The sequence below is a fragment of the Sphaeramia orbicularis genome, chromosome 22, assembly GCF_902148855.1.
Source record: "Sphaeramia orbicularis chromosome 22, fSphaOr1.1, whole genome shotgun sequence".
NCBI lineage: Eukaryota > Metazoa > Chordata > Actinopteri > Kurtiformes > Apogonidae > Sphaeramia > Sphaeramia orbicularis.
In genome coordinates, this window is record NC_043978.1 from 35396158 (window position 1) to 35417512 (window position 21355).

General features: G+C 40.2%; 1 protein-coding gene across 3 annotated transcripts in view; it reads right to left on the reverse strand.

Annotated features, from left to right (window-relative positions):
• Positions 1 to 346: 346 nt before the first annotated feature.
• Positions 347 to 21355, reverse strand: part of LOC115413871 (pleckstrin homology domain-containing family G member 3-like) — a 35158-nt gene continuing 14149 nt past the window's right edge. Inside the window, exons 3-19 of one of the 3 annotated variants that reach the window (XM_030126994.1) lie at positions 13697 to 14238; positions 11233 to 11333; positions 9943 to 10012; positions 9780 to 9826; positions 9531 to 9681; positions 9269 to 9400; positions 8047 to 8229; positions 7716 to 7808; positions 7321 to 7407; positions 7206 to 7236; positions 6880 to 6975; positions 6738 to 6770; positions 5952 to 5962; positions 5326 to 5601; positions 4287 to 4397; positions 1878 to 3288; positions 347 to 1725 (exon numbers count right to left, since the gene is read on the reverse strand). In XM_030126994.1, the coding sequence (XP_029982854.1) occupies positions 1031 to 1725; positions 1878 to 3288; positions 4287 to 4397; positions 5326 to 5601; positions 5952 to 5962; positions 6738 to 6770; positions 6880 to 6975; positions 7206 to 7236; positions 7321 to 7407; positions 7716 to 7808; positions 8047 to 8229; positions 9269 to 9400; positions 9531 to 9681; positions 9780 to 9826; positions 9943 to 10012; positions 11233 to 11333; positions 13697 to 14238 (4070 nt within the window). In that variant the 3' untranslated portion in view covers positions 347 to 1030. Of the gene's footprint in view, positions 1726 to 1877; positions 3289 to 4286; positions 4398 to 5238; positions 5602 to 5951; positions 5963 to 6737; positions 6771 to 6879; positions 6976 to 7205; positions 7237 to 7320; positions 7408 to 7715; positions 7809 to 8046; positions 8230 to 9268; positions 9401 to 9530; positions 9682 to 9779; positions 9827 to 9942; positions 10013 to 11232; positions 11334 to 13696; positions 14239 to 21355 lie in introns of all 3 variants that reach the window. The other 2 variants (XM_030126993.1, XM_030126995.1) reach the window with 2 other exon arrangements.

Consider the following 21355-nt stretch of genomic DNA (forward strand, 5'->3'; position numbering starts at 1 on the left):
GGTGGGACTCTGAGTGAAGCTGTGCGCTTTATGGGCGGCTGGTAACCTGAGGCACACAGATTATGCTGTGCAGTCATTGTAAATACAAACATCTGACGCAAATTTATCAAGAAACAAACATGCATCCACCTTATATTCTCAGATTGCTTAGATTTTCACGGTTGATCCATCCGCTCAATACAAACTGAATAAAAACACTTTTCTGTTAACGCACAAACACAATACAAAGTCAAGAAAAAACAAATATTTGTGGTAACATTTAACTGATACGGATACTGAAATAAAAACAGATATCTGAAAAAGCAGTGCAGAACATGCTGTACATTAATGATCATCCATGAACATGTAACATCTGTGTTTTTATTGAAAATATGGGAAACTTCAAGTAGGAAACAATATATTTTCTGGAATGGAAAGGTAAAAAGGCTATTGAGCATTATTTACATGAGGCCCAACTCCCCCAAATATACAGTTTCATAAATAGTGGTCAGGAAAATGTACAAGAGGAAAATAAAGCTCCAGTGACATTACTGCAGATGTGGAAGCACCCTGCTGCTGTGATCAGTCTGTCAACATGTGGATCCGAGAGACGGTCTTTGGTGTGTGTGGTCGGGGTAAACAGTGGGAGAGGCTGGACACAATACACGTCTGTATTTACCGTTCATTTTGTTTCTCCTTGGAAAGTCCAGGACTTTTAATAGTTCCAATAATGGTGTTATAGTTTATACATTTTACTTGAGTCCTGTATTTTACAGTGCAGACAAATACCCAAATGTACAAATATTGCAAAACACCTTTTCAGCTGTATTCTCTTCCCTCATAATTATAACCACTGACCAATTATATTCATTTCAACACTTGTACTAAACAACATAAACATCACCCAGTGTCACATACACTGAAAACAATTAACAGTCCAACTAATATTTTCCTGCAAGGAAAGAGGCATTAGGATGGGGTGAGGATGATCTGGTTCATATGTGACAGGTGCTCGGAGTAAAAGCTGACACATTTCAAATGATTTGGGGTTTTATGAGCTTGTACTCAAGCTTTGAAACTTCTCCCGTAAGCTCTTCACCAGGTTACTTTCAGTCATTTTCCCTGAACTTAGAAGAGCAGACTTTGTGGTACAGTCTACACCCTCATGGAGGTGGTCTGGATCGTGGACTTGACCAGTTTCTCTTGTTGTCAGAGACACTTGACTGGATGTGTGATAAGTCCTCACAGGTTCTTGGAGGTTCTGTACCTCATGTAGGGGATAAGACCCAAGCATGTGGTCTAAGGAGCTCCACCTACATAGCACAGCTGGCAGCTGAGTCTGAGGCCAGTCCTCTCCCCCACATTTGCTCACCTTCTGCAGTGGTACAGACAGAGACCTTGAACAATCTGTGAGAGCTTTGTGAAGGTCCGAGGAGCTGCTACACCTTTGTGAGCCACCTTTACCTCTGTTCATACAGCTCTCTAGTGTCCCATTTGGGACTGTGCAATTATGAGCTACTCTGGAGGAGTTGGACCCCTCCGTGTCCACACTTGGCGGTGTGTATTTGGAACGCAGCTCCTGTACATCAGGCCAGTGGAAGGTCTCTGACTGTGGACTCTGTGGGGAGGTAACTATACTGTGGGAGCTGAGGTCCGAGCTGGGCGTCTGGACTGGGCTTGGAGAACTCACTTCATGGATGACTGCCTGACTGCAAGTGTTCAAGGCCAACCTTAGGCTGGGTTTACCTGTTCATACACACATACACACACACACCAAAAAAACAGATAAACAGCAAAAATGTTTTTCATTTTTCTCTACACAAAATAAAGTGACAGGTTTCTGCAAAAACAGTGACACAAACCAGTAAAAATGAGACAATAAAGCATCCTCTATTTACCCTTTTTCCTCAAAGGTGTCCTGTCCTCGTGGACTGCAGGCATGTTCCTGAAAGCTTGTTGATTTGCCATCTCTCTGTGCTTCTGCCAGACCATTGGCCTGTTGTTTTTGATGCGCTGGCTGTACTGGCGTGCCAACTGGAACACCTTGTTTTTCATCTTTCCCATATCTTGAAGGATCTGGTCCTCTTCCATACTTGCTCGGAAACTAATGATCTTGGGTAAATGGGTGAGCTGGCTCCTCTGTGGTTTAGAGTCCTGGTCAGATCCACCATCCACTGCTGGAGACGTTGTATTTGGTGATGAAACAGAGCAGCCATCAGACTCAGTGCTCACCACTGACTCTTCTACCATCTGAAGCTGTTGCTCAGTGGTTTTTACTTCAGAGGTTTCTGAACTACTGTCCTGTGTTGTTTGTAAACTTGAATCATAAGGTGTGTCCTCAGTGATCTGCTGGACATCCTTGCTTTCCTCTTTTATTTCCATGTCTTCCCAGACCTTGAGCATGTCTGATGAAGGTCTGAACACTTCATTGGTTGTAGATGTATCCATGTTGCTCTGAAAACTATCACTGCTGGGCTCTGATGTGATTGGTTCAGTTTCTTTCTGGGTGTTCTGACTCTTATCTAAGCCAGGGAGGTCAAACACAGACCAGGAGGTGGGCCGGTTATGACAAAGACCTTTCCGGTGTCCTGGGACTGCCTGCTGCTGTGGAGTACTGTTCAGCTGTCGGCTCAGGTGTCGGACCAGACCTGCTGGGATATAGGACAGACTTTCCCTGCGCTTGATGCTGAAGTTTGCATCCTGGTGTTCAGCATGCTCATAATATCTTCTGATCTTATGGATGAGGATGCGATCCTGTTTAGAGAGAGTCGACCGGCATTCCTCTTGAATCAAGGTATTCAGGGGAGGTTCATGTGACATCACCTTTGGCTCTGGGGAGCTGGCAAACACTTCAATGTTTGTCTCTAGGTCCACACTCGCTGACGAGTTTTGGAAAATGTCGTTATCTGTGGAGGATGAGGGGCACACTAAGGAATCCAAGTCCTCTGAAACCAGACTGCTCCTCCTAGACAGGTTGCTGATGAAACACTCAGCAATTACACTTGCTTGGTCCAACACAGAAGATGGAAGGATGCTTTTACTGTCTGTCACTGCCTCCTCTTCCTCGTCTGACATCTCCCCATTCGTCAGAACACTTGTCTCCTCTACTTGGAGACTTGAGGAATCGCTCCCTACTTCTTCCTCTTCTTCTCTGGTCTCTCTAGAAGTATCCAGAGTTTCTGTGGTGTTGGCCTCCTGATGTAAAGAGGAGATGGAAGACTCAGGGCTCTGGAGGTTAATCTCCTCCAGCTGATCATTGCTCTTTGCTTCAGAGACACAGTCTGGTGGGCACAGCTCCTCCACACTGACCTGAAACATGATAGGAGTTTTTCAAATGGGATGTAATGAGTAAAACAGACATTACTGTTCTCCGTTCCCCATTAACTTAATGGACCCATTCAAAGTCAACTAGCCGGTTTAATCCAAAGTACCCACAATTTATGAGGCGTGCGTTTTGTCTCATGAGACCCACTCAACCTTTATTATACTCACCTACTTATATTTGCAATACCAAAGTGTGGTAAAAATGATGGACACATGGGGATCGTATTTGCAGCTTGGTTTGTAACAACTCCTCAGTGGACCATTTTCATTACCCTTGGCAAGCTAAACGATGAACATGGCAATGTCGGTGGCTCTAGCAGCGTTCATAGTGGCGCTATCACTCTTGTCGACTGTTTATCTAAATTTGTTTCCAAGTGTTGTCTGCTCTTTGGGACTACCTGCATTTGCAAAGAGAGCAGCTCAAAGCTGTGGGGTGGAGATAAGCTTCAGAAAATGAACAATTTCTACTCTGCTTGGATGCATAAGCTGTTTTGCAAAGTTACCATAAAAATCAGGTGGGAACTGCTCCTGGATACCAAGTGAATTATTGCCTTTCTCTGTGGGAAAGCTGGCCACAGGACATCAGTAAATAAAATATGTATATGTGGCATTTTAATTGACAGGACTAAAAATATACAGCAGGCACTAATATGACTACAGGCGTGATTCAAATAGGCCACAAAGGACTGCTGTGCTCATGGCAAAAGGGTACCTATTACACTGTAACTTTGTAAAGAAAAAAGTAATATAGTATTCCATCATCCAGCTTTTCTTCACAGAGATACTATAATGAGCAAATACACCGAAAGGGTGTCATTTTAAAATGTACTATGCTTTGCAACAAAGCAAGCAATCCTAATAGCATGAGGACAAACAGGCACTTTCCAACAGACTGAATACATGTCACATGTAACCTCAGAGAGGTCTCATTAAAGCCTGGAAATGAGGCTGAATGGATGTGTGCAGAAGACTTTATTAAGCACCTGAGTGGTGTGAATTTCTTTCACAGCAACATCCTCATTTTTCCCCTCCTGGCTGTGAGTATCCTCTATTGTTGTCATTTTCAGATCTGCTGCATCTCCGTTCTGGTCATCCTGAGAGAACAAAATATGACATAAGAGAGAGTTCTTTCCTCTAAATCTGTAAGAGGCATTTGCACTGAGGAACCAGGAATTTCTTAAACAGGTTTTTTCAGGTAACCCTTGAAAAATCTACAATGGTTATGATAAAAGACCTCCGATTGAAATGACAGTCCATAGTGTATACTGAATAAATCATACTGAATAATTCATATTTAGAAAAAGCATTGTTATAACAATTAACCTTAACAAAAGACTGTAATTATGAAAAGTCAGAAAGGAAATCTGATTAGGAAATCTGATTATCAAAGAGCAAAGCTCTTGCCATTATAATGATCATTTCATTAAGTAGCTACATTAACCTTTGAAGTCAAACAACATATTTCAGAAGATGCATTGAGATACTGGTTTGAATGCAAGCGTGGCTTCAACAGCATAAGCTCTGACATGAATCATGCCTCCTTAAAAAAATAATTCTGAGACAGAACAGACTTTAAACTGGATATGAACATGAGACATAAAAAACATACAACACTACTTCATGCTCATTGAGATAATCAACAAATGACCTGCAAAGCAACACATGGCAAACAAGCATGCCCTAAGCATCACACAGTTGTTTGAAAGCACGAGTTCAGTGTTAGTAAACTGGCAGAACTTTAATACATGCCGTTTAAAAACAAGAAAGTGACCAGAGGCATTCGATGTGTACATGCAAATGCAGGTGTTAGTTGGCTATGTTTTTGGAGGAAGAGGGGGAGAAGGACAAGACCCAGCGTGGGAGAAAGTGAGAGGACTGATAAGCCAGTTGAACACAACAGGAAATGGGAAACCTGTGGGTGGCAGAAACCCTCACCGTTGTGAAGTGAGTAGAAAGCAAAGCCCTGGCTCTATAGTGCCAGCAGGAGATGGCTGCCAGCACGGAGCTTGCAAAGTCGGCTACCTGGTCATCTCCCATCAGTATATCTTCCTTGTAACTCTCCCCCTCCTCCACCTCCTCTGCCTTCTCCGGCTCCACTCCCCTCTCACTGGGTGAAGAGCCCAGTTTCAGGTCACTGTCAGTGGGACTTAGCTGCTCCAGAGAGTCCATTGTGGAAATTAGATCCTCCATACATGGCCTCTCAGCCTGGGGCTCGCCTAGACTGGAGGCCAGCGTACTGACACTAGTGGCTGGCAGAAGGGAGCACCTATCCTGCAGTGCACCTTCACTGTCTGCATGCTGGAGCATGAAGTCATAGACATGTGGTTTGTTATTGCAAGGCCAGTGCTTGAGCAATGTTGTGATTGGAAAGTGGCAAATGGGATGGAATCATCATAAGCTGCTTAGGCTTTGGGTGAGATATGATTTTTGTACTTCAGGGTAAGTCAGAGTAAGGATTGGATTTTTGCGGTCTTATTTTTAGTTGGAGTGTTTTTACAATTAACTGTTACAACATTTCAAAAGACTCCATCTTGAGTAAACCATATCTCACCACAGCACTCATCTAAAAACACTGCTTTGCTACAACAGAACAAAGAAAAGCTAGTAAAGGTTTAGAAAGAAGCCTGTGTTTGACTTCACAATCTTACCTTCAATACAGCTGCATGGAGAACAAAGATAAACAAGAGGGAGAAATAAACAAATGAGATTATCAATAACTCAAACATTACATGACAAAATAACTTGAATAACAAATTTATCTTGTGCAATTATGGTCAGGACATAACCTCTGCAGACTGAGAGGCAGTAGTTAGTCTGTCCCAGACTTAAGGGAGGCCTTGTGATTAGATAAATACCAATTAGAAATATCTCTCTCTCACAGGCTCAAACTGGACATGATGCAATTAGCCAGGATGTGATGACCTATTCCCTCACTGAGATGGGAAGGTTGACATGAAAATTGCTTCTTCATTACATTGGTTTAAAAAATGGATTTGGTCTGGGAGGAAGGGAGAACTGGGTACGAGAACACAGAGGGTTTTCTCAATCATAACGGCCATTTAAAATAGATAAGAGCAGGAAGATGCACAGATCTGAGGAAAAGGCTGAATTTGACTATTGAAAAGAGCTTGTGTATGACAAAGCCTTTGACCAGTGTGGCATATAATTAACTTCATTATGGGTGAGGCCAATGGGGTGGGAGTGGGTGTATGTGTGTCTTTTGATCTGTTTTCCAGGTGTCTTTGAGGGAGAACAAAGCAGAAGTGCAATGAGGACACGGAAAGCTCTTATTCAACAAACACAACATAACCTTGGCTGTGGAGCTGCCGGCCCAGGGGACACTATTGGTCCACTGGTAATGAATTCGCCCTTTCATCTGCCCAAATCCTACTGAACACCCACAAACATGAGAAATAAAAGCACAACTTACTAACCTTTTGTGCTCCTTAGGATTTGTTTTGCAGGCTCTAGGTGGAGAACAAAACGTATTAACAGTACAAATATATTCTCATTTTCCATCACAAACACATAGAGTTTTTCTTCCCCCAAGTGTTTATGGGTAAGATGTTTTTATACCTGATCTCCTTCGGCCCTTTCTTGCTCCAAGATTAAAGTCCTCAGCAAGATAGGACTTCTTCATCCTCTCAGGACTGTAGTGGTACTTTCCTGGAACTACAAGGTGAGAGGATACGTCATTACACTCAGAAATGAAATTATAAGAAACTACTTTTTCCATGTAAACCATGTGTTGTATACTATGCCCTCCTGGTCATTTCCACAACGTTCCATGCCTTCTACTGAAAATTTTCCATCCTCTCTGTTTTGCAAGCAGCATTGTAGGTTTCTATGGCAACAGTGTGACAGGTCTGTATAAATAAAAGTGACTTTATTGTAATACTCACAGTTAGAATTGTCCAAGAGTGCTTCTTTTGCCTTTAAAAGAAAGAGACAGTGAATTTTAATACAAAACAATTCTTATTTCCTCAAGTTCCTATAAAAAGGACAGTGCTGTTTTACCTTTGGTGGAACAATGGCGTTGTGATTCTCGAGAATGAGCCTCTTAATATGATGGGCCCAGAGACGCTTCTCTTCTACAGACTTGGCCTGAAACAACAAGCACTTGTCATCTATAAAGTGTCATTCACATTAAGATCCACACACTTATACAGACTAGAAACACACATCAGACTTCAAGGGAAAAAAGGATTTAACACAGAAAATTCAGTCTAAAATAATAAATAAACAAATTTGGTTATTCTAAAATATGTGTCTACCCATTCACAACAACCAACATTACTGCTGGGTTTGTGATATCTCTTAATCAATTCAAAATTTTAAGATTTTAAAAATTAAAAATGCTTTATTATGTTGTGTAGCTGTGAGTTAGTGGTGTAGTCATAGTTCACATTTACCTGGACTGTATGGGGCTGCTTGGGATGCTTGAAATGGATAACACTGAAGAGGAGGGGATCCTTGGCACTGTCAAGCAGCATTAAGGTGGAGCACTGAAATCATAGTGAATGTAAAGATGCAAAGGGAGGCTTCATATAGTAGGATTTTTTTATTTTTATTTGCCAGCTAAATAATAAATATGTATGATATAAATCTCATCTATAAGCAAGAAAAAGAGAGTCTCTGTCATCATACTTATGTTATACAATGACTGCATTACTTTATTCACCTATATATTTCACACTATTATTGCACAGTTGCTGATCAATAACAAATGGTCAAAAACCATACCGAGATGTGAACCTTGTAGACATAGTGTTCCCCTCTTTTCTTGGTAATAAGGAGCATCTTTTCAAAAAGGAACAGCGTGCGAGTGTTCTTGGCCCGAAGGACATGAAAAGTGCCCTCCAGCACCAGCTCTCCATAGGTGGTCAGGTCAGGACCCTTCCAGTTGATCAGAAGAGACTGTATCTCCTGTAGATGCACATAAAAGCACACACACATGCTTTCAGCCAGGCTCCTTCAGCATCAAAGAAAATAAATGCCTGCAGAGTGTCCATTTTCATTAGTGGTTTTTATAAAAAAAAAAATCTGTGCAAAGAGGTGAACTACTGACTGTAGGCCAGGGGCGCAAAAAAAAAATCATTTAAAAAGCTGCAGCTCTCTTTAGCTCCCAAGAGGACTCAGGAAAAACTGTACAGGTCAATATCAAACTGTAAGAAGTATGGATTGTCTGTGTGAAGATCCTTTAAAATATATACTCTTGTAGGAAATGGAAGCCACAGACAGAAGCCTTTTTGCCTTAGGAAATAGGTAGATTTAATCAATAGCAAAATCACTTAAGACCCTCCAGGGCCCCAGTGCAGAGGAAAGACTTACATCAGCAGGGGTTTGAGGGGACAACATTGGCTGTCAAGACAGCAATGTTTTATTTGACAATTAGTCGTCACAAAGATAATGACAATCAATAATTTGTCATACTCTGTTCATGTTGTGCCATTAAAATGCGGAACATGTAAACAAGTGCATTTCTGTTTGCCTTTTAGGCTTTATAAGTAAACATTACACAAGACAGAGGTACATGAATTACTTAGATATACAAAGACTGTTATGGAAATATACAAATAAACTACTGATGAAAGGTAACAATGGATGTTAAGTGTATGGAAATGAAGGGGGTGCAATTAGAGTGTCAGTAACAAAACATAAAACAGTGGAAAATAATGTGAATATAATTATGGTAATAGGAAATTTCTATCAGTTACATCAAGCTATTTTTATACAGGTCAATGGAGAAGATTACGACAATTGTCCAAAATAATTGCGGTCAGCTCAGAAAACTGTGATAAGGCGATCATGTAATAACTGTGATAGATCTACAGAAAATGGAGGTAGAAAAGCCGCAAGCACAAAAGAAGCAGCAAGCTTGTCTGAGGAGAGAGATGAGGAGGAAAAGCAAGTGTCAAACAGAGCAACACAGCTGTAAACAAGCCTGCTGATGTGTCCCACTGACCTGCACTCTGACTGCATGCTCATGTTTCCTCTTCATGTCATTTATGTACCAGGCCACTCCTGTCATGGTGTCTATGGCCTCCTGAACCACCTCATAGCCCTCCTCGTCTGGGTCAAAGTGCTTTGCAATTTCCTTTAAAGGATAAAAGAGATCAAATCGTTCCTTGGAAGACAGAAGATGTTTATTTTTTTGGTACTTTTTGTAGCCTACATATTTATTTGCATATTCTATTTAACATTTATATACTTGATATCTCCTGTACCTGAAGGAGCAGGTGGTACTTCAGGATCCTCTGGACTGGCTTAAGAAGATAGGAGCCCAAGGGGAGGGAACGCTTCAGCGCAGCCTGACGATCCCTAAAGAACTTTGCCAAAGTTTTACTCCTCATGCAGTCAGTCAGTGCTGCCACTGAGCTGCAAGGAAAGTGTCATCATATATCATTCCTCCATCCAAAATTCTGCATGTAGCATCTACATAAATAATACTCAAAGAATCGTTTTTAGTAACTTACTTGGGATAGTTGGTGCAATACTGTGTGTAGATTTCAAAGTACTCACTCTGAAAAACAAAGGGTAGACAAACACATTTCTCAAAGCGTCAGATAACACTGTTTACCTGTATTGTTAAATTATTGTTAAACTTATCATAAATCCATTATTAGACTATTTACTCACCTTGTCAACAAAGCATCTAGCAATGGCCACTGGATCACTCTTACACATATCCAGGGACTGCAGTAGTTCGCTAAAATACAAACCTCAGTGTCATGGACTTTACCAACATAACATGTCTGACATAAAAATAAAAAGAAGTCCACCATGAAAAGGCATCTAGGAATTAAAATCAAGTGTATGGTAAACAGAATTCTTCTGTGACAACGGTTTTTTTTCCACCACTAGAGGGCAGCATAAGCAAGCAAACGTTGACCTTCTCAGATGTCCAGACTGAAGGGTGAGAGAACAAGCATTTAGAAGACAATTATACATGGCCACAGTCCCATTCAAATGAACCTTTATGCTCCTTACGGGAAACTAAAACCTGACGACTGTAAGATTTTTAAGTATTAAGTAAAATCTCAATAAAATGAGCATGTCTGAGGGAGGCCACTGAGGAAAAATACAATCTAAATCTTTTGAACAAACATATTGCCATATGAAAGTCTGACTAAATTCATCATACCACATTCCAGAACTTAGATCAAAGAAGTACAGCCTGTGGCTTAACTGAAATTGATGACAAATAAATGTATCAACATGTTTGTGGTACAATAAGAAACACTTTGTGCTAAGATTTGTCTTTGACAGTGTCAATATTTATTCATACCACATGATTGCTTCATCTGTATTGTTTAAGGTTAAGAAATGGGTCAAACAAAGCTTGTACATTTATAAATTGATGTTAACATCAAATGTGACTTTAAAGACATTTGAAGAACAGTGTGAATTTGACAAAGCTAACCAAGGAGATTAGTATTGGAAATTAGAAATTAGTATTATGCTGTGTACCATGTGTGTGAAAAAATGAACTACAATCAAATCTTCCCTAGTTTGGTTTCTGAGCTGGAATATAGCCTTGACATTAACGGTGAAGTTCCTATCTGTGAAAGGAGAGAGGAATGTTAATGTGTATTTTGGCAAGCAGCATGGTCAGCAATGAGCACTTGCTGACATTAGATGATTAAATGTAAAGCTAGCTGCACCACTACCCCCCCAAGTGAATTAACTACAGTGTGTCACTTATTCCAGGTTATATCTGACAGAGTCCCTAAATGAAAACAATGTTTGAATAGAAAAGTATCAAATATTAAAATTCTTTGTGTCCTCACTTACAGAGCACCCCATTGTAGGCTCATGAAAGTGTAAATACGCATCTAGGACCGCAGCACAAATTATTATCATTATTTTTACCATTCTCTTCTGCTGAAGCATCAACAGATTGGGATAAAAGATCTTAAAATTTTTTACCTGTTAAACTCATAGATGTCCTCTATGTTTCCAAACAGGGCACACACCTGCTCTGGCCGAATGGGAAGAGCGCTCAAGTCAATGATATGAGCCAAATAATCCTGGAGAAAGTGAAAAGAAAATATTAGATGTGTTTTACTGTCATGTCTATTTGGCAAATCAGTTCTGTCAAAGACAATTCAATGTCTTCCCATGGGATACAATAAAGTAAAAAAAAACAAACCCAAAACCTAAGATTGCTCAATTTATTAATGGTACCAAATTCTTACCAGTAGGGGGCGCATGCACATAGAGAAACAATTGACTCCCTGTAACTGTTAAGATGAGTGATCCGTTTTCACATGACATATAGGTTTTTCCACCTGTTGCTGTAGTCACAGGGCTATGACATGTGAGTGTCAAGTGTTGAGTCCAAATTTACAGTATTATCTGTATCATAAATGTACAATTACTCATTCATATAAAGGTTCCTTTTAAGGACCTGAGGATCTGTTGTACCCTGGCAACAAACATCAGCAGTCTGCTCCCCTCCCAGGACATCAGGGGTATTCTGAGGCAGATAAAAATATCTAGAAACCCAGTAGCCAAGCATGCCAACATCTGGATGATTACTGCCTCTTTTGGCCAATTACACACTAATGTGGCAAACAAACAACTCAAAGTCAGTTCACAAATATGTCAAAGAGAGACAAACAGACACTTCAACACAACTAAATAAAGGTAAACCAGTGAAGAGCTTGAACACACACCCAACCACAGACACACACTTGTGACCTGGTAGGCATAGGCATCCAGTAAAAGGTATAGTCATCACATCACTGTACTGAATCAGAAAATACACAAGAATTAACCTGCGAGTGACATGTCAGACCAGGGCTTTCCTAACCCCATGAGCACAGAGTGAACTCTTGTTCCAACAATGCTGGGTATGATTATTCTGGGTGTGTTCAGGCCAGGTGTTGGGATGTATTTAGTTATGCGAGACCAACTGGGCCAAACAGCTGTTCTCAAATCTCTAGTCTACTAGATCTAAAAAGAAGGATAGACGTGGATCCAGCAGCTGCTCATGACTTCAGTGTCACTATCAAGTGGAAACTTTGGATTAGTTTGCTGAGGAAACAATACCAGAATGCAGGGGGAGATTCACACATCTCTAACAGATTCAAGGCACAGTGTGACATCAAAATAAGCAGCGTAGAATTAATTAGACTCACTCTTCATTGTGATCACAAGAGGATATCTGATACATTTGTAGTAAACCATGTTCTCACAGTGTAGTCTATGGAAAAACCAACTGTTCTCCTTTCATCTGTATTATTTCTCCAGTTGATGAACATGTTTGTGTTGGCCACGAGGGCCTGAGAGCTCAGGAACAGGCTGGAGCTTGTCGTAGGGACCAAACCAGGCAGGGCTGCTTCTCCTGTTAACTGAAATAGTTGGAAGTTCTGGATGTGTGTGTCAGGAGCAGGTCGTTACTCAGGCTGCACCAAGTGCAGCCAGGCCTCCCACAGCAACAAGCAGACGCCAGCACATTCAGACACAAGGTGAGGAGAGGTGTGAGCTGGTTTACTGCCAGTCACTCCTAGAAATGCTTGACGTGTTTAAGACATTACCATCAGGCCAGCGGAGACTGTTTGACAGCAGGTCACTGCAGTTAAAGACTAAGAATGATGACGGGCCAGAGAGGATCTCAGTCTGGAAGTTGTTTCCATACCACAAAGGTAGAAGATGTGATAACAGATCAGCAGTCTGTTGAGAGAATTTTAATCATCCTGGACTCATTTTCCATCCCTCACATCTCTAAAATGTAGCTAGAGATGTGAGGGATTACAGAGCACAAGATTTCTGCCATGAAAGACTGAGTTTGAACTTCAGATATGGATCGCGGCCACAATCCCAGGCTACAGGCGGTAAACTTTCACTGCACTGTAAATACACAGAATGGTTTATATACAACACTATGAACAGATCGTAAACTGCTCTAGCCTTGATCTCTACAAGCTACAAATCTATAAACAAAGTGCACAATTGCCAGATGTCAGACATACATTGTTGTTGACCAGTTTGTTTAGAAAGTAAAAAATCAGAATGAATCCTGGTGAAGAAAAGAAAAAGTCACTGGATGTTTTACAAGTACCAGACTCATTTGTGGCCACAAAACAGCTGCTTAGAACACACTAGACATTATTTGCTCTCAAAAGCCGTTGAGTCCAGTTCCCTTATTTTGGCTCCTGTCTCAACAAAATTCAGTAAATCACTTCCAAACTGTGCTGCAGACATTAAGTCATAGTTATATATTAATCCAAGTGAAACATAAGCTTTAAATACACAGGATACTGATGATTTACACTCTATACTATTAAATGGTTGGCTCACTGTGAATACTTGGATCAAGGTGAAAAACATTCACAGTAACGGAAATTTTCATTTCAGTACAGTCAGCATAACCCTGACATTCTCTCACCTCAACGATGCTGCGCAGGTCCTTGACGTACATGCGCTCTGTCTCAATGATCTCCATGACAACACGGTCCACATAGGTCAACTTGGGGTTGGGTGCCATGGCGTCTGTGACCACGGGTGAGGCAGGGATATGACGTATATCCCCTTTTACCTTCCTGTTGGTGATGGCGTTGTTGTTGTTCCACTGGCTGCTGATCAACCGGCCTTCTACCTGTTCTCTCCAATGGCCCCTAGAGCCTGATAGGGACGGACTCTGGTCCCTGGCCTGGTCTCCAGTGCATTGGGCTGGGCTCAGCTCCAAGTCTATGTCCTCCTCGCTCGGTATGGGTGGGGTGGTGGAGGAAGGAAGGGCCACGGTGCTCCCAAAAAGACTGTGACTGTCACGGGATGAACCTGAGGACAGGGTGGACACCAGGCTCACTGGACGCTCACTCTCCCTGTCCAGTGGCTCCATACATATCCGGCTGTAACAGTCTGGGCCCAAGTCAGTGTTTGCCTGGTCATGTTCACTACTGGAAAGGGACGAGGACAGCTGAGGAGACTCTGGAAGAGGCAACAGGGGAACAGAGAGAGGGTAAGTGTCAGGATTAGGAAAAGGTAATAGCATATTACATTAAACATTTAGGCATGTGGTATGGTCAGCACACAAATGGCCTTCTATACTATGACCCACACCGAATTTTCTGAAGTTGAGGTAAAATCCTCAACATTTTTTATTTGTGTTGAAAGTGGGGAACTTTCCACAGTATTTTGACTGTTTTACATGAGTGCTGTTTATTACACATTTGCATACCGGACAACTGCACTGCTATACCCCATTTGCTGGTTTACAGAGTGCGGATTTACGACAGCGCTAAGGTAACTGCTAACAGCAGTATATAAAACATTATGGTTAGACATTGCTGTATGGTATTTTGCTGTAAATTGTTAGGATAAATAAGTCTTCTAAGATGTATCAGTTTTCTTTTTATTTTTCATCATTCATACTAACTACCAATTTATAATATGATTTTTTTATGTTTATACAGAGACACAATTTTCTGTCTTTTTATCATACATATAAAAAACTGCATGGTGTAAAAATATTATGAAGTTGTCAATTTCATACAAATACAATCCTGCAAATGTTTAAGCTACACTGAACAGACCACTGTCCAGAAATCAATAACTGACAGCTCAGAGTTCTGTGTTTCTACTCTCAGGCTGAAATAGGAGTGGTTTACAGTAAAAGGGCCCCACTCAAATCATTACTGACATGACCTAATTACAACACTGAATATTCTATGGAAACCCCAGCTATTTCCTCTTGTTCTCCTGAATGCTGAAGGCTAAACCTTAGAATAACAGAAAGAGGGAAACTGATGAGAAGAAAAAATGGAAAAGGACTGGGAGCTTTGTTTATATTTCTTTATTGGGCTACTTTTAAATTTTAAAGAAATGCAATCCATATTCAGTTTCACATCCTTCCTGGCCAGATGGGGAATTTTCCTCACAAACGTTTCCTAAATATATGAAGTCATAGTGGTGTGAGAATGGGGCACTGAGTAGCCACTGTGCAGGGAACTCCATTTCCTTAAATACTTTGAGGGCAAATGGTCAAAACCGTTTTGTATTGCAGAAGAAATGGACCTTTCTGACTTCAGACTAATAAAAGCAATTCAATGAGGCACAAACTTTCATTAACCAAACCACTGAGTGAAATGACTCAGGTAAGTGATATTTTCAACAGGGGATGGAGAGCTTAATATGGTGTGTAACTTAGTGCAATGAGACAGATTCACTACCAAGCATTCTCATATGACATAGCTCCCATTTTATAGAGACCGTACAATGTTTTAAAGCTCTCTTTGGACTGAATTATGGTCAAGAGTTTTTTTTTCTTTACATGAGAAAGAGGCAGGCTTGTGATTAATGAATCCAATAGAAAAAAGAGTGACTGGCAGCTGGATGATGATGATGCCTTCCAATTTATTCTGACACACACTCTGTACAACTCTTGCTATCCTCAGACTTTCCATGAGTCAGTATTGAGTTCATAAGAGTTTACACACTGTGCTGCTTCCTCCACTATCCACACCAAAGCGTCCCAACAACACAGTTCTCATGCAAAAACCTCACCGAGAGAAACAGATGAGCTGGGAAGCAGGAGTTGACCACTAGAGAAAACTCTGTTTACGCTCTGTGACAAATCACAGGGTTGATGGTGTAAAGGGAGTGTAGTGGTAAGCTATTACACTCACTACACCACTATGAATTAGGACGAGGCATCCGCTTCCTTTGCTGCTGCTGTCTTTAGTTTTGGTTTTGAGCTGTGCCGTGTCTGGCATGTGAAACTCCCTTCCTCCTTCCTTCTCTTCCTCCCACCCTTTATCCCTCTATAATAAAGCTGCTGTATTGCAGACTGCAGTCAATGCCAAGTCAAAGGGAGGGGGAGGAACAGCACAGTGAGGATGAAGGACAGCCCAACATCAACACCATGTTTGCACATTTTCCACAGTCCGCTAATTAAAATGTCCTTGCTGAGAACCATGACCTGCATCTCCACATGCACTCCCACAGTGCTAAAGCTAGGGGTGTTTTGTTCTGAAGCATAGTTTTATGTAGATTACCCGAGTGGACACTTAACTCCATTTCCTACTAAAACTTTGATTGACCACTTCAGGTACAAGCTGTACTTGTAGGAATTATCTGTAGTTGATACCACACATGTTTCAGGGGAAAACATCAGTAGTGGCCCACTCACTGGCTTTGTTGAAACAGGCTGTGCAGAGGAATGCAAACGACCTGGTCAACATGTAGGTCTAAGATAAGCTGAGTGCCTGGTGCTGTGCAATGCAGAGCAATGTGTTTCCATTCTGACGACAGTCCACATTATAAGTAACCATTATCATAGTATAGTGCCACAAAGACTCTTCAGCAGCTGCAAACATTTAACGCACATCTGTGAGGGATATGAAGCCACAGTGGCAAGGCCATGACCGTCACTGTGCCACCATGTCGTCAGATGTGGAGTATTATAAAGGATCTGGTATCAATTTAACCCAGTCTAAAAACATTTTACCAGAAAACTAGACTCCATTTTCTCGTATATCTTCCGTAAGTGCAGTGCTGTCACATTTTGATTGTGTATTTCTGCGTTTCAGATTACCATATTAATATAAATGTCACAAAATGGAAACTAAAAAGGTAAACACACCTTTTGCCGCATATTTGAGATTAAATTTTGCTATCTCTCAACTTTACTGGTTGGAAAAGTGGTTCTGTGAATTTATCGTTTACAGCCTGAATGCCAATCATGTTTTGGCAATAAGTGCAGAGAAAGCTCTGTAAAAAGAAACCACCATTACAGGGGCAGTGAGTGCAAAGTAGTTTAAACCATATGTTTTCTGCAAAAACTACCAGGTGGTAAAGTCTATAAAACATATCATCTGCCCACAAATATACACCTTTGCAACAGTTTTTTTTTTTTTCAAACAACCCTGTTAGCATTAAGCATGAACTATAATTGATGAATGAAAACATCTCATACAGACGATAAATATAAAAATGCTAACAGCAGATTAGCACCATATATCATGCTGGGGAATCATTGCTAATGTAAGAAGTGCATGTAAATGTCAGATGTGACAAATCTAGGAATGATGCTTTTACAGCAGAATTATTTCATCCATCTTCATTTACAGCAGCACCTTCCCACTAAGAAGACCAACCTACTAAATCATATCTTACTCTAAATTTTTGTGGAGACATTTATGCAAGCTAATTATAGACTCTAGGGCTAAATTTCCATTACAGCCAAGCCATGGATTTTCACATTCACACACCACTATTATACAAAGGACAATATCTCAACTAAACATAACACTGCCCCTTTGTTTCAGTGTTACATCAATGCAGTTGTTAACTCAGAGACATAACCATTAACCAAGTCAAGGCTATGGAGATAGTATAGTATTTGAGCTGCATTTTAGACAGCCCCTTAACCTCAATCATTCCCATTGTTTACTGTAAGGGTGTTTACTGTTACTGTTTTTGACACTGACTGATGCTTCACAGAGTTTCATCAAAAGGTTTCGGCTATGTGTGTGTGTGAACAGATTAATAATGTTGCTAAAAGAAAAATGACTGGAATTCCAGACACCCCAAACTCAAACCCCCTCATTGTAATTCTTTGAATTCCAGCTTCCTGGATGTTAAACCATGGTTAACATTTACAGACAAAGGTGTGTTAATGCTACACGCGTGACCTTCCCCTTTTCTTTTGTTGCTTCCCTGAAAACAAATCCCCCAGACAGTACTTCATTTAAACACAGTTCCGCTGTAAACTAATACATCATGTAACAACAAAAGTGATTGTAAATGCTAAGAAGGAAAATTAAGAATATAATAAAACACTACAAAATCCAAGGCCCTGACCTGATGACACAAAAGTGAGTGCAACAGGCATGACAGGTGGGATAAAAAGCTTTAGTCTGTGGTCTGTGGGACATTCACTCACCCAGGGGCTTGATGACTAATCAGTCTAGAACTAATAACGTAAAGTCTACACTTGTACCCATTTCAGTCTGAGCTTATGAGACCTTTAACAATGCAGACAATTCATGAACTTGTCAGCCTCTGACATCATGGCTATATGAATGACATGCTGCTGTGCGTAATGTGGTGGTATAAGAAAGAAAAGAATAGAAACACTGAGATGAAAAGCCCAGTGCATGGTAATTAACTTTTCTAAAATAAAAATAAAAAAGCTACAGTCACATTACATATATGACAGAGACCTCTATCTCTCTAATGTCGCACATGTATGTTACACAAAACAGACCATTATACAGAAAACCACCTGGTTCAAGTAAAATAGTCTCGGTCAATGACAAACACTTCAAGCAATAGTCACTCATATGTTGCTGCTGCATGGACATGATTTAACAAAGAAGGTTATTTCATATTTCCAGTTTAATATTACCACATCCTCTGAGAGTATGATAAGCCACAGCATGCAACTATGACGTTCACTGTTGGTTGTGACTTGTATTTTCACCTGAGCTCATGCAAACCAGCCCCTGCGCAGACAGATAAAGAAAACCATGCAAATTCTACCAAAGACCAAATCGACTGTTCCGTTCTATAATGCCCAGAAATTCCTTGCTTGTAAACCTGCCTTACTTCCAAGTTCTGCTTTGCACTGCAAATGCACAGCTGCTTGAAGACCATTGTATTCGGTGCATTGCATAACACATGTAACTTCAGGTATTAGGAAAACAAACTAGACACAAACAAGTGTAATGACAAAGTTGGTCAAAAGATTACAGCTTCAAAACAGCATGATGGAAACTGTTACAGGCATCTGCCACAGACTATAATAATCCCTGTCACGCTGCATACTCAACAGTCTATAAAACATAACGATTTAACAGTAATTCAACAGCTTTGTTGTATTATGTTTAATCTCACATACCTTATCATTTCCACTGATCTTATCCACCAGAGCAAGAAGTGAAAAGGAAGGGTGTTAAAAGTCCAGATAATTTTAGGAATGAGTTTCCAGTTGCTGTGATGAATAATGACTATGCTGCAGAATAATAAATATGAGCCTCCTGAGTAGACACACCTTTCTGACTGTTTTAGTTGAATGTACAGGACCGTCACATCCCCAGGACACTTCAAGTTACATATCAATTTAAAATTATTTTAGGAATATTTAAAAAGAACACAATTTTCATCTGTACAGTCTTTCCTGTGTTTTGTTTTCTAACCAAATCAGGGTCACAGAAACAGGAAGAACTCAGCCTATATCTATGTTCAGCATGCAAATGTTCATCTAAAACTTCAGGGGAAGTTAGCTTCAAAAACGACGTTCTCTTACCACTGGAAAAGAGACGCTGCTTTGACACAAATTGGCTCTTAGTTTTAGTGCTGCCGATGATGCCTGAAACTCGTTGAATAAGAACAAATATTTTATTTACATGCCCCATGTATTAACACTTCTGGTCAGGTTAAGCCTTGAATACATGGGTTAGATACCCTCAGATTAACTGGTGTTACTTTGGTGGTGACTGTGACGTTACTTTATTTTATATATCATCGTCACACATTGCAGATTTTCCTGAATTATGCAAGTCCAATCAGTGTTAACCACTTTCCTTACTATATAAAACATCTAACTCTAAGCGTCACGGAGCATCAGACTGAAAAACAAGCCCTTGCCTGCTCTTTTAGCAACACTACAGTCAGCCACTCCTGTTTGATTCACACTGACTCATGTATCCAAAAGCAGTGAGTTTGAACCCAGCGAACAGTGATTCATACTCATACCACCTTGTGAGAGTCCTCCAGACATTACCTTGATATTATATGTAACTGTGTTATCAGTGACAGTAAAACTGTGAAATTCGCTGCTGAGTTTTAACAAACTGAGTCACTTTGTAAGCCAATTTCCCGGACAGCTGGCTGTCACTGTCTCGGCAGCTTCATATCTTGTTTCTGTCCCCTCAGGATACAGTTACTTGTGCCAATAATGTAGTGTATTAGTAAAGATGTTTTCAATAGTAAAACTGATACTGGATTTATGGGGCTAATATCAATTGATATTAGTATAGCAAATCTATATCATATATAATGATGCCTCAATGTAGTTACAAACAATTTAAGATGAAGATGTAATGGATGCCAGATTTTATTTTATTTCCACAGAACTTACTACTTATTATTAATGACTACTGATTGTTAGGGGAAATTCAATTAATGAATGCATTATATATTCAGTAAAAGTACTTTTCATATTAACACATATCAAAAAAATACAAATTCCAATACCGATATGTGCAAGCAGCCCAGGTTGATTTTATGGTGAGCCTCTTTAACACTTCAGCAAAGTATCCACATTTTCTTGAAACATGACAGGGTATCCAATTTCACAAACCTAGATCATGACTGATGTAAATTTGGCATATGATCTACTTTTGAGGGGGATGGTAAAGATTGTGTCATTGAAAAATAAATAATAGCACTTAAAACTTTTCTTCTCTGATAATATTTGTATTAAATGGCCCATATATCAGGGAATTTATGGTATTTTACAGAAAATGTTACATATTCTCTTGATTAACTAAGGTTGCTAGTTTACTGAGTTTGTTTCAGTCCGCTTGCAGTGCTCCTTATGTATCTGTTAAAAGTACATTGTCTGTATTTAGTCCACATTAACTTGCAGTTTGTGTAACATGTTTGGTGCTGATGAGAAAAAGCTTCTAAACTCCACCGTGCAGTTAGTCTGACTGAAGAGTTATGGGATATTAGCATGTAAAATGTTTTTTATAAGTATAAAACTCCTGCAAGACAAATTAGCCCATTGCAGTCTATGTAACTAATAAAACACTGCAGCTGCCACAGCTGTGTGTGCATGAAAATGTGGACTTGTGTATCTAGATATTATTATAATCCTTTTCCTTTTTTTGATAAGAGGTGAGAAAGTTATTACATAGTAAATCACATCCAAAGATGGTCTTTTGGCAAGATCACCAAGGTCTACATGTCTTCTATTTATTTGATAAAAATCCACGTTTCAAGCAAATTCTTGCCATTTTCCCATGTGTTCCTTTTTGTTAGGATTCCAATTTGCTGGAAACAGAATTGCCACTTCTTAAAGCCTATAAAAAGGTGGAAA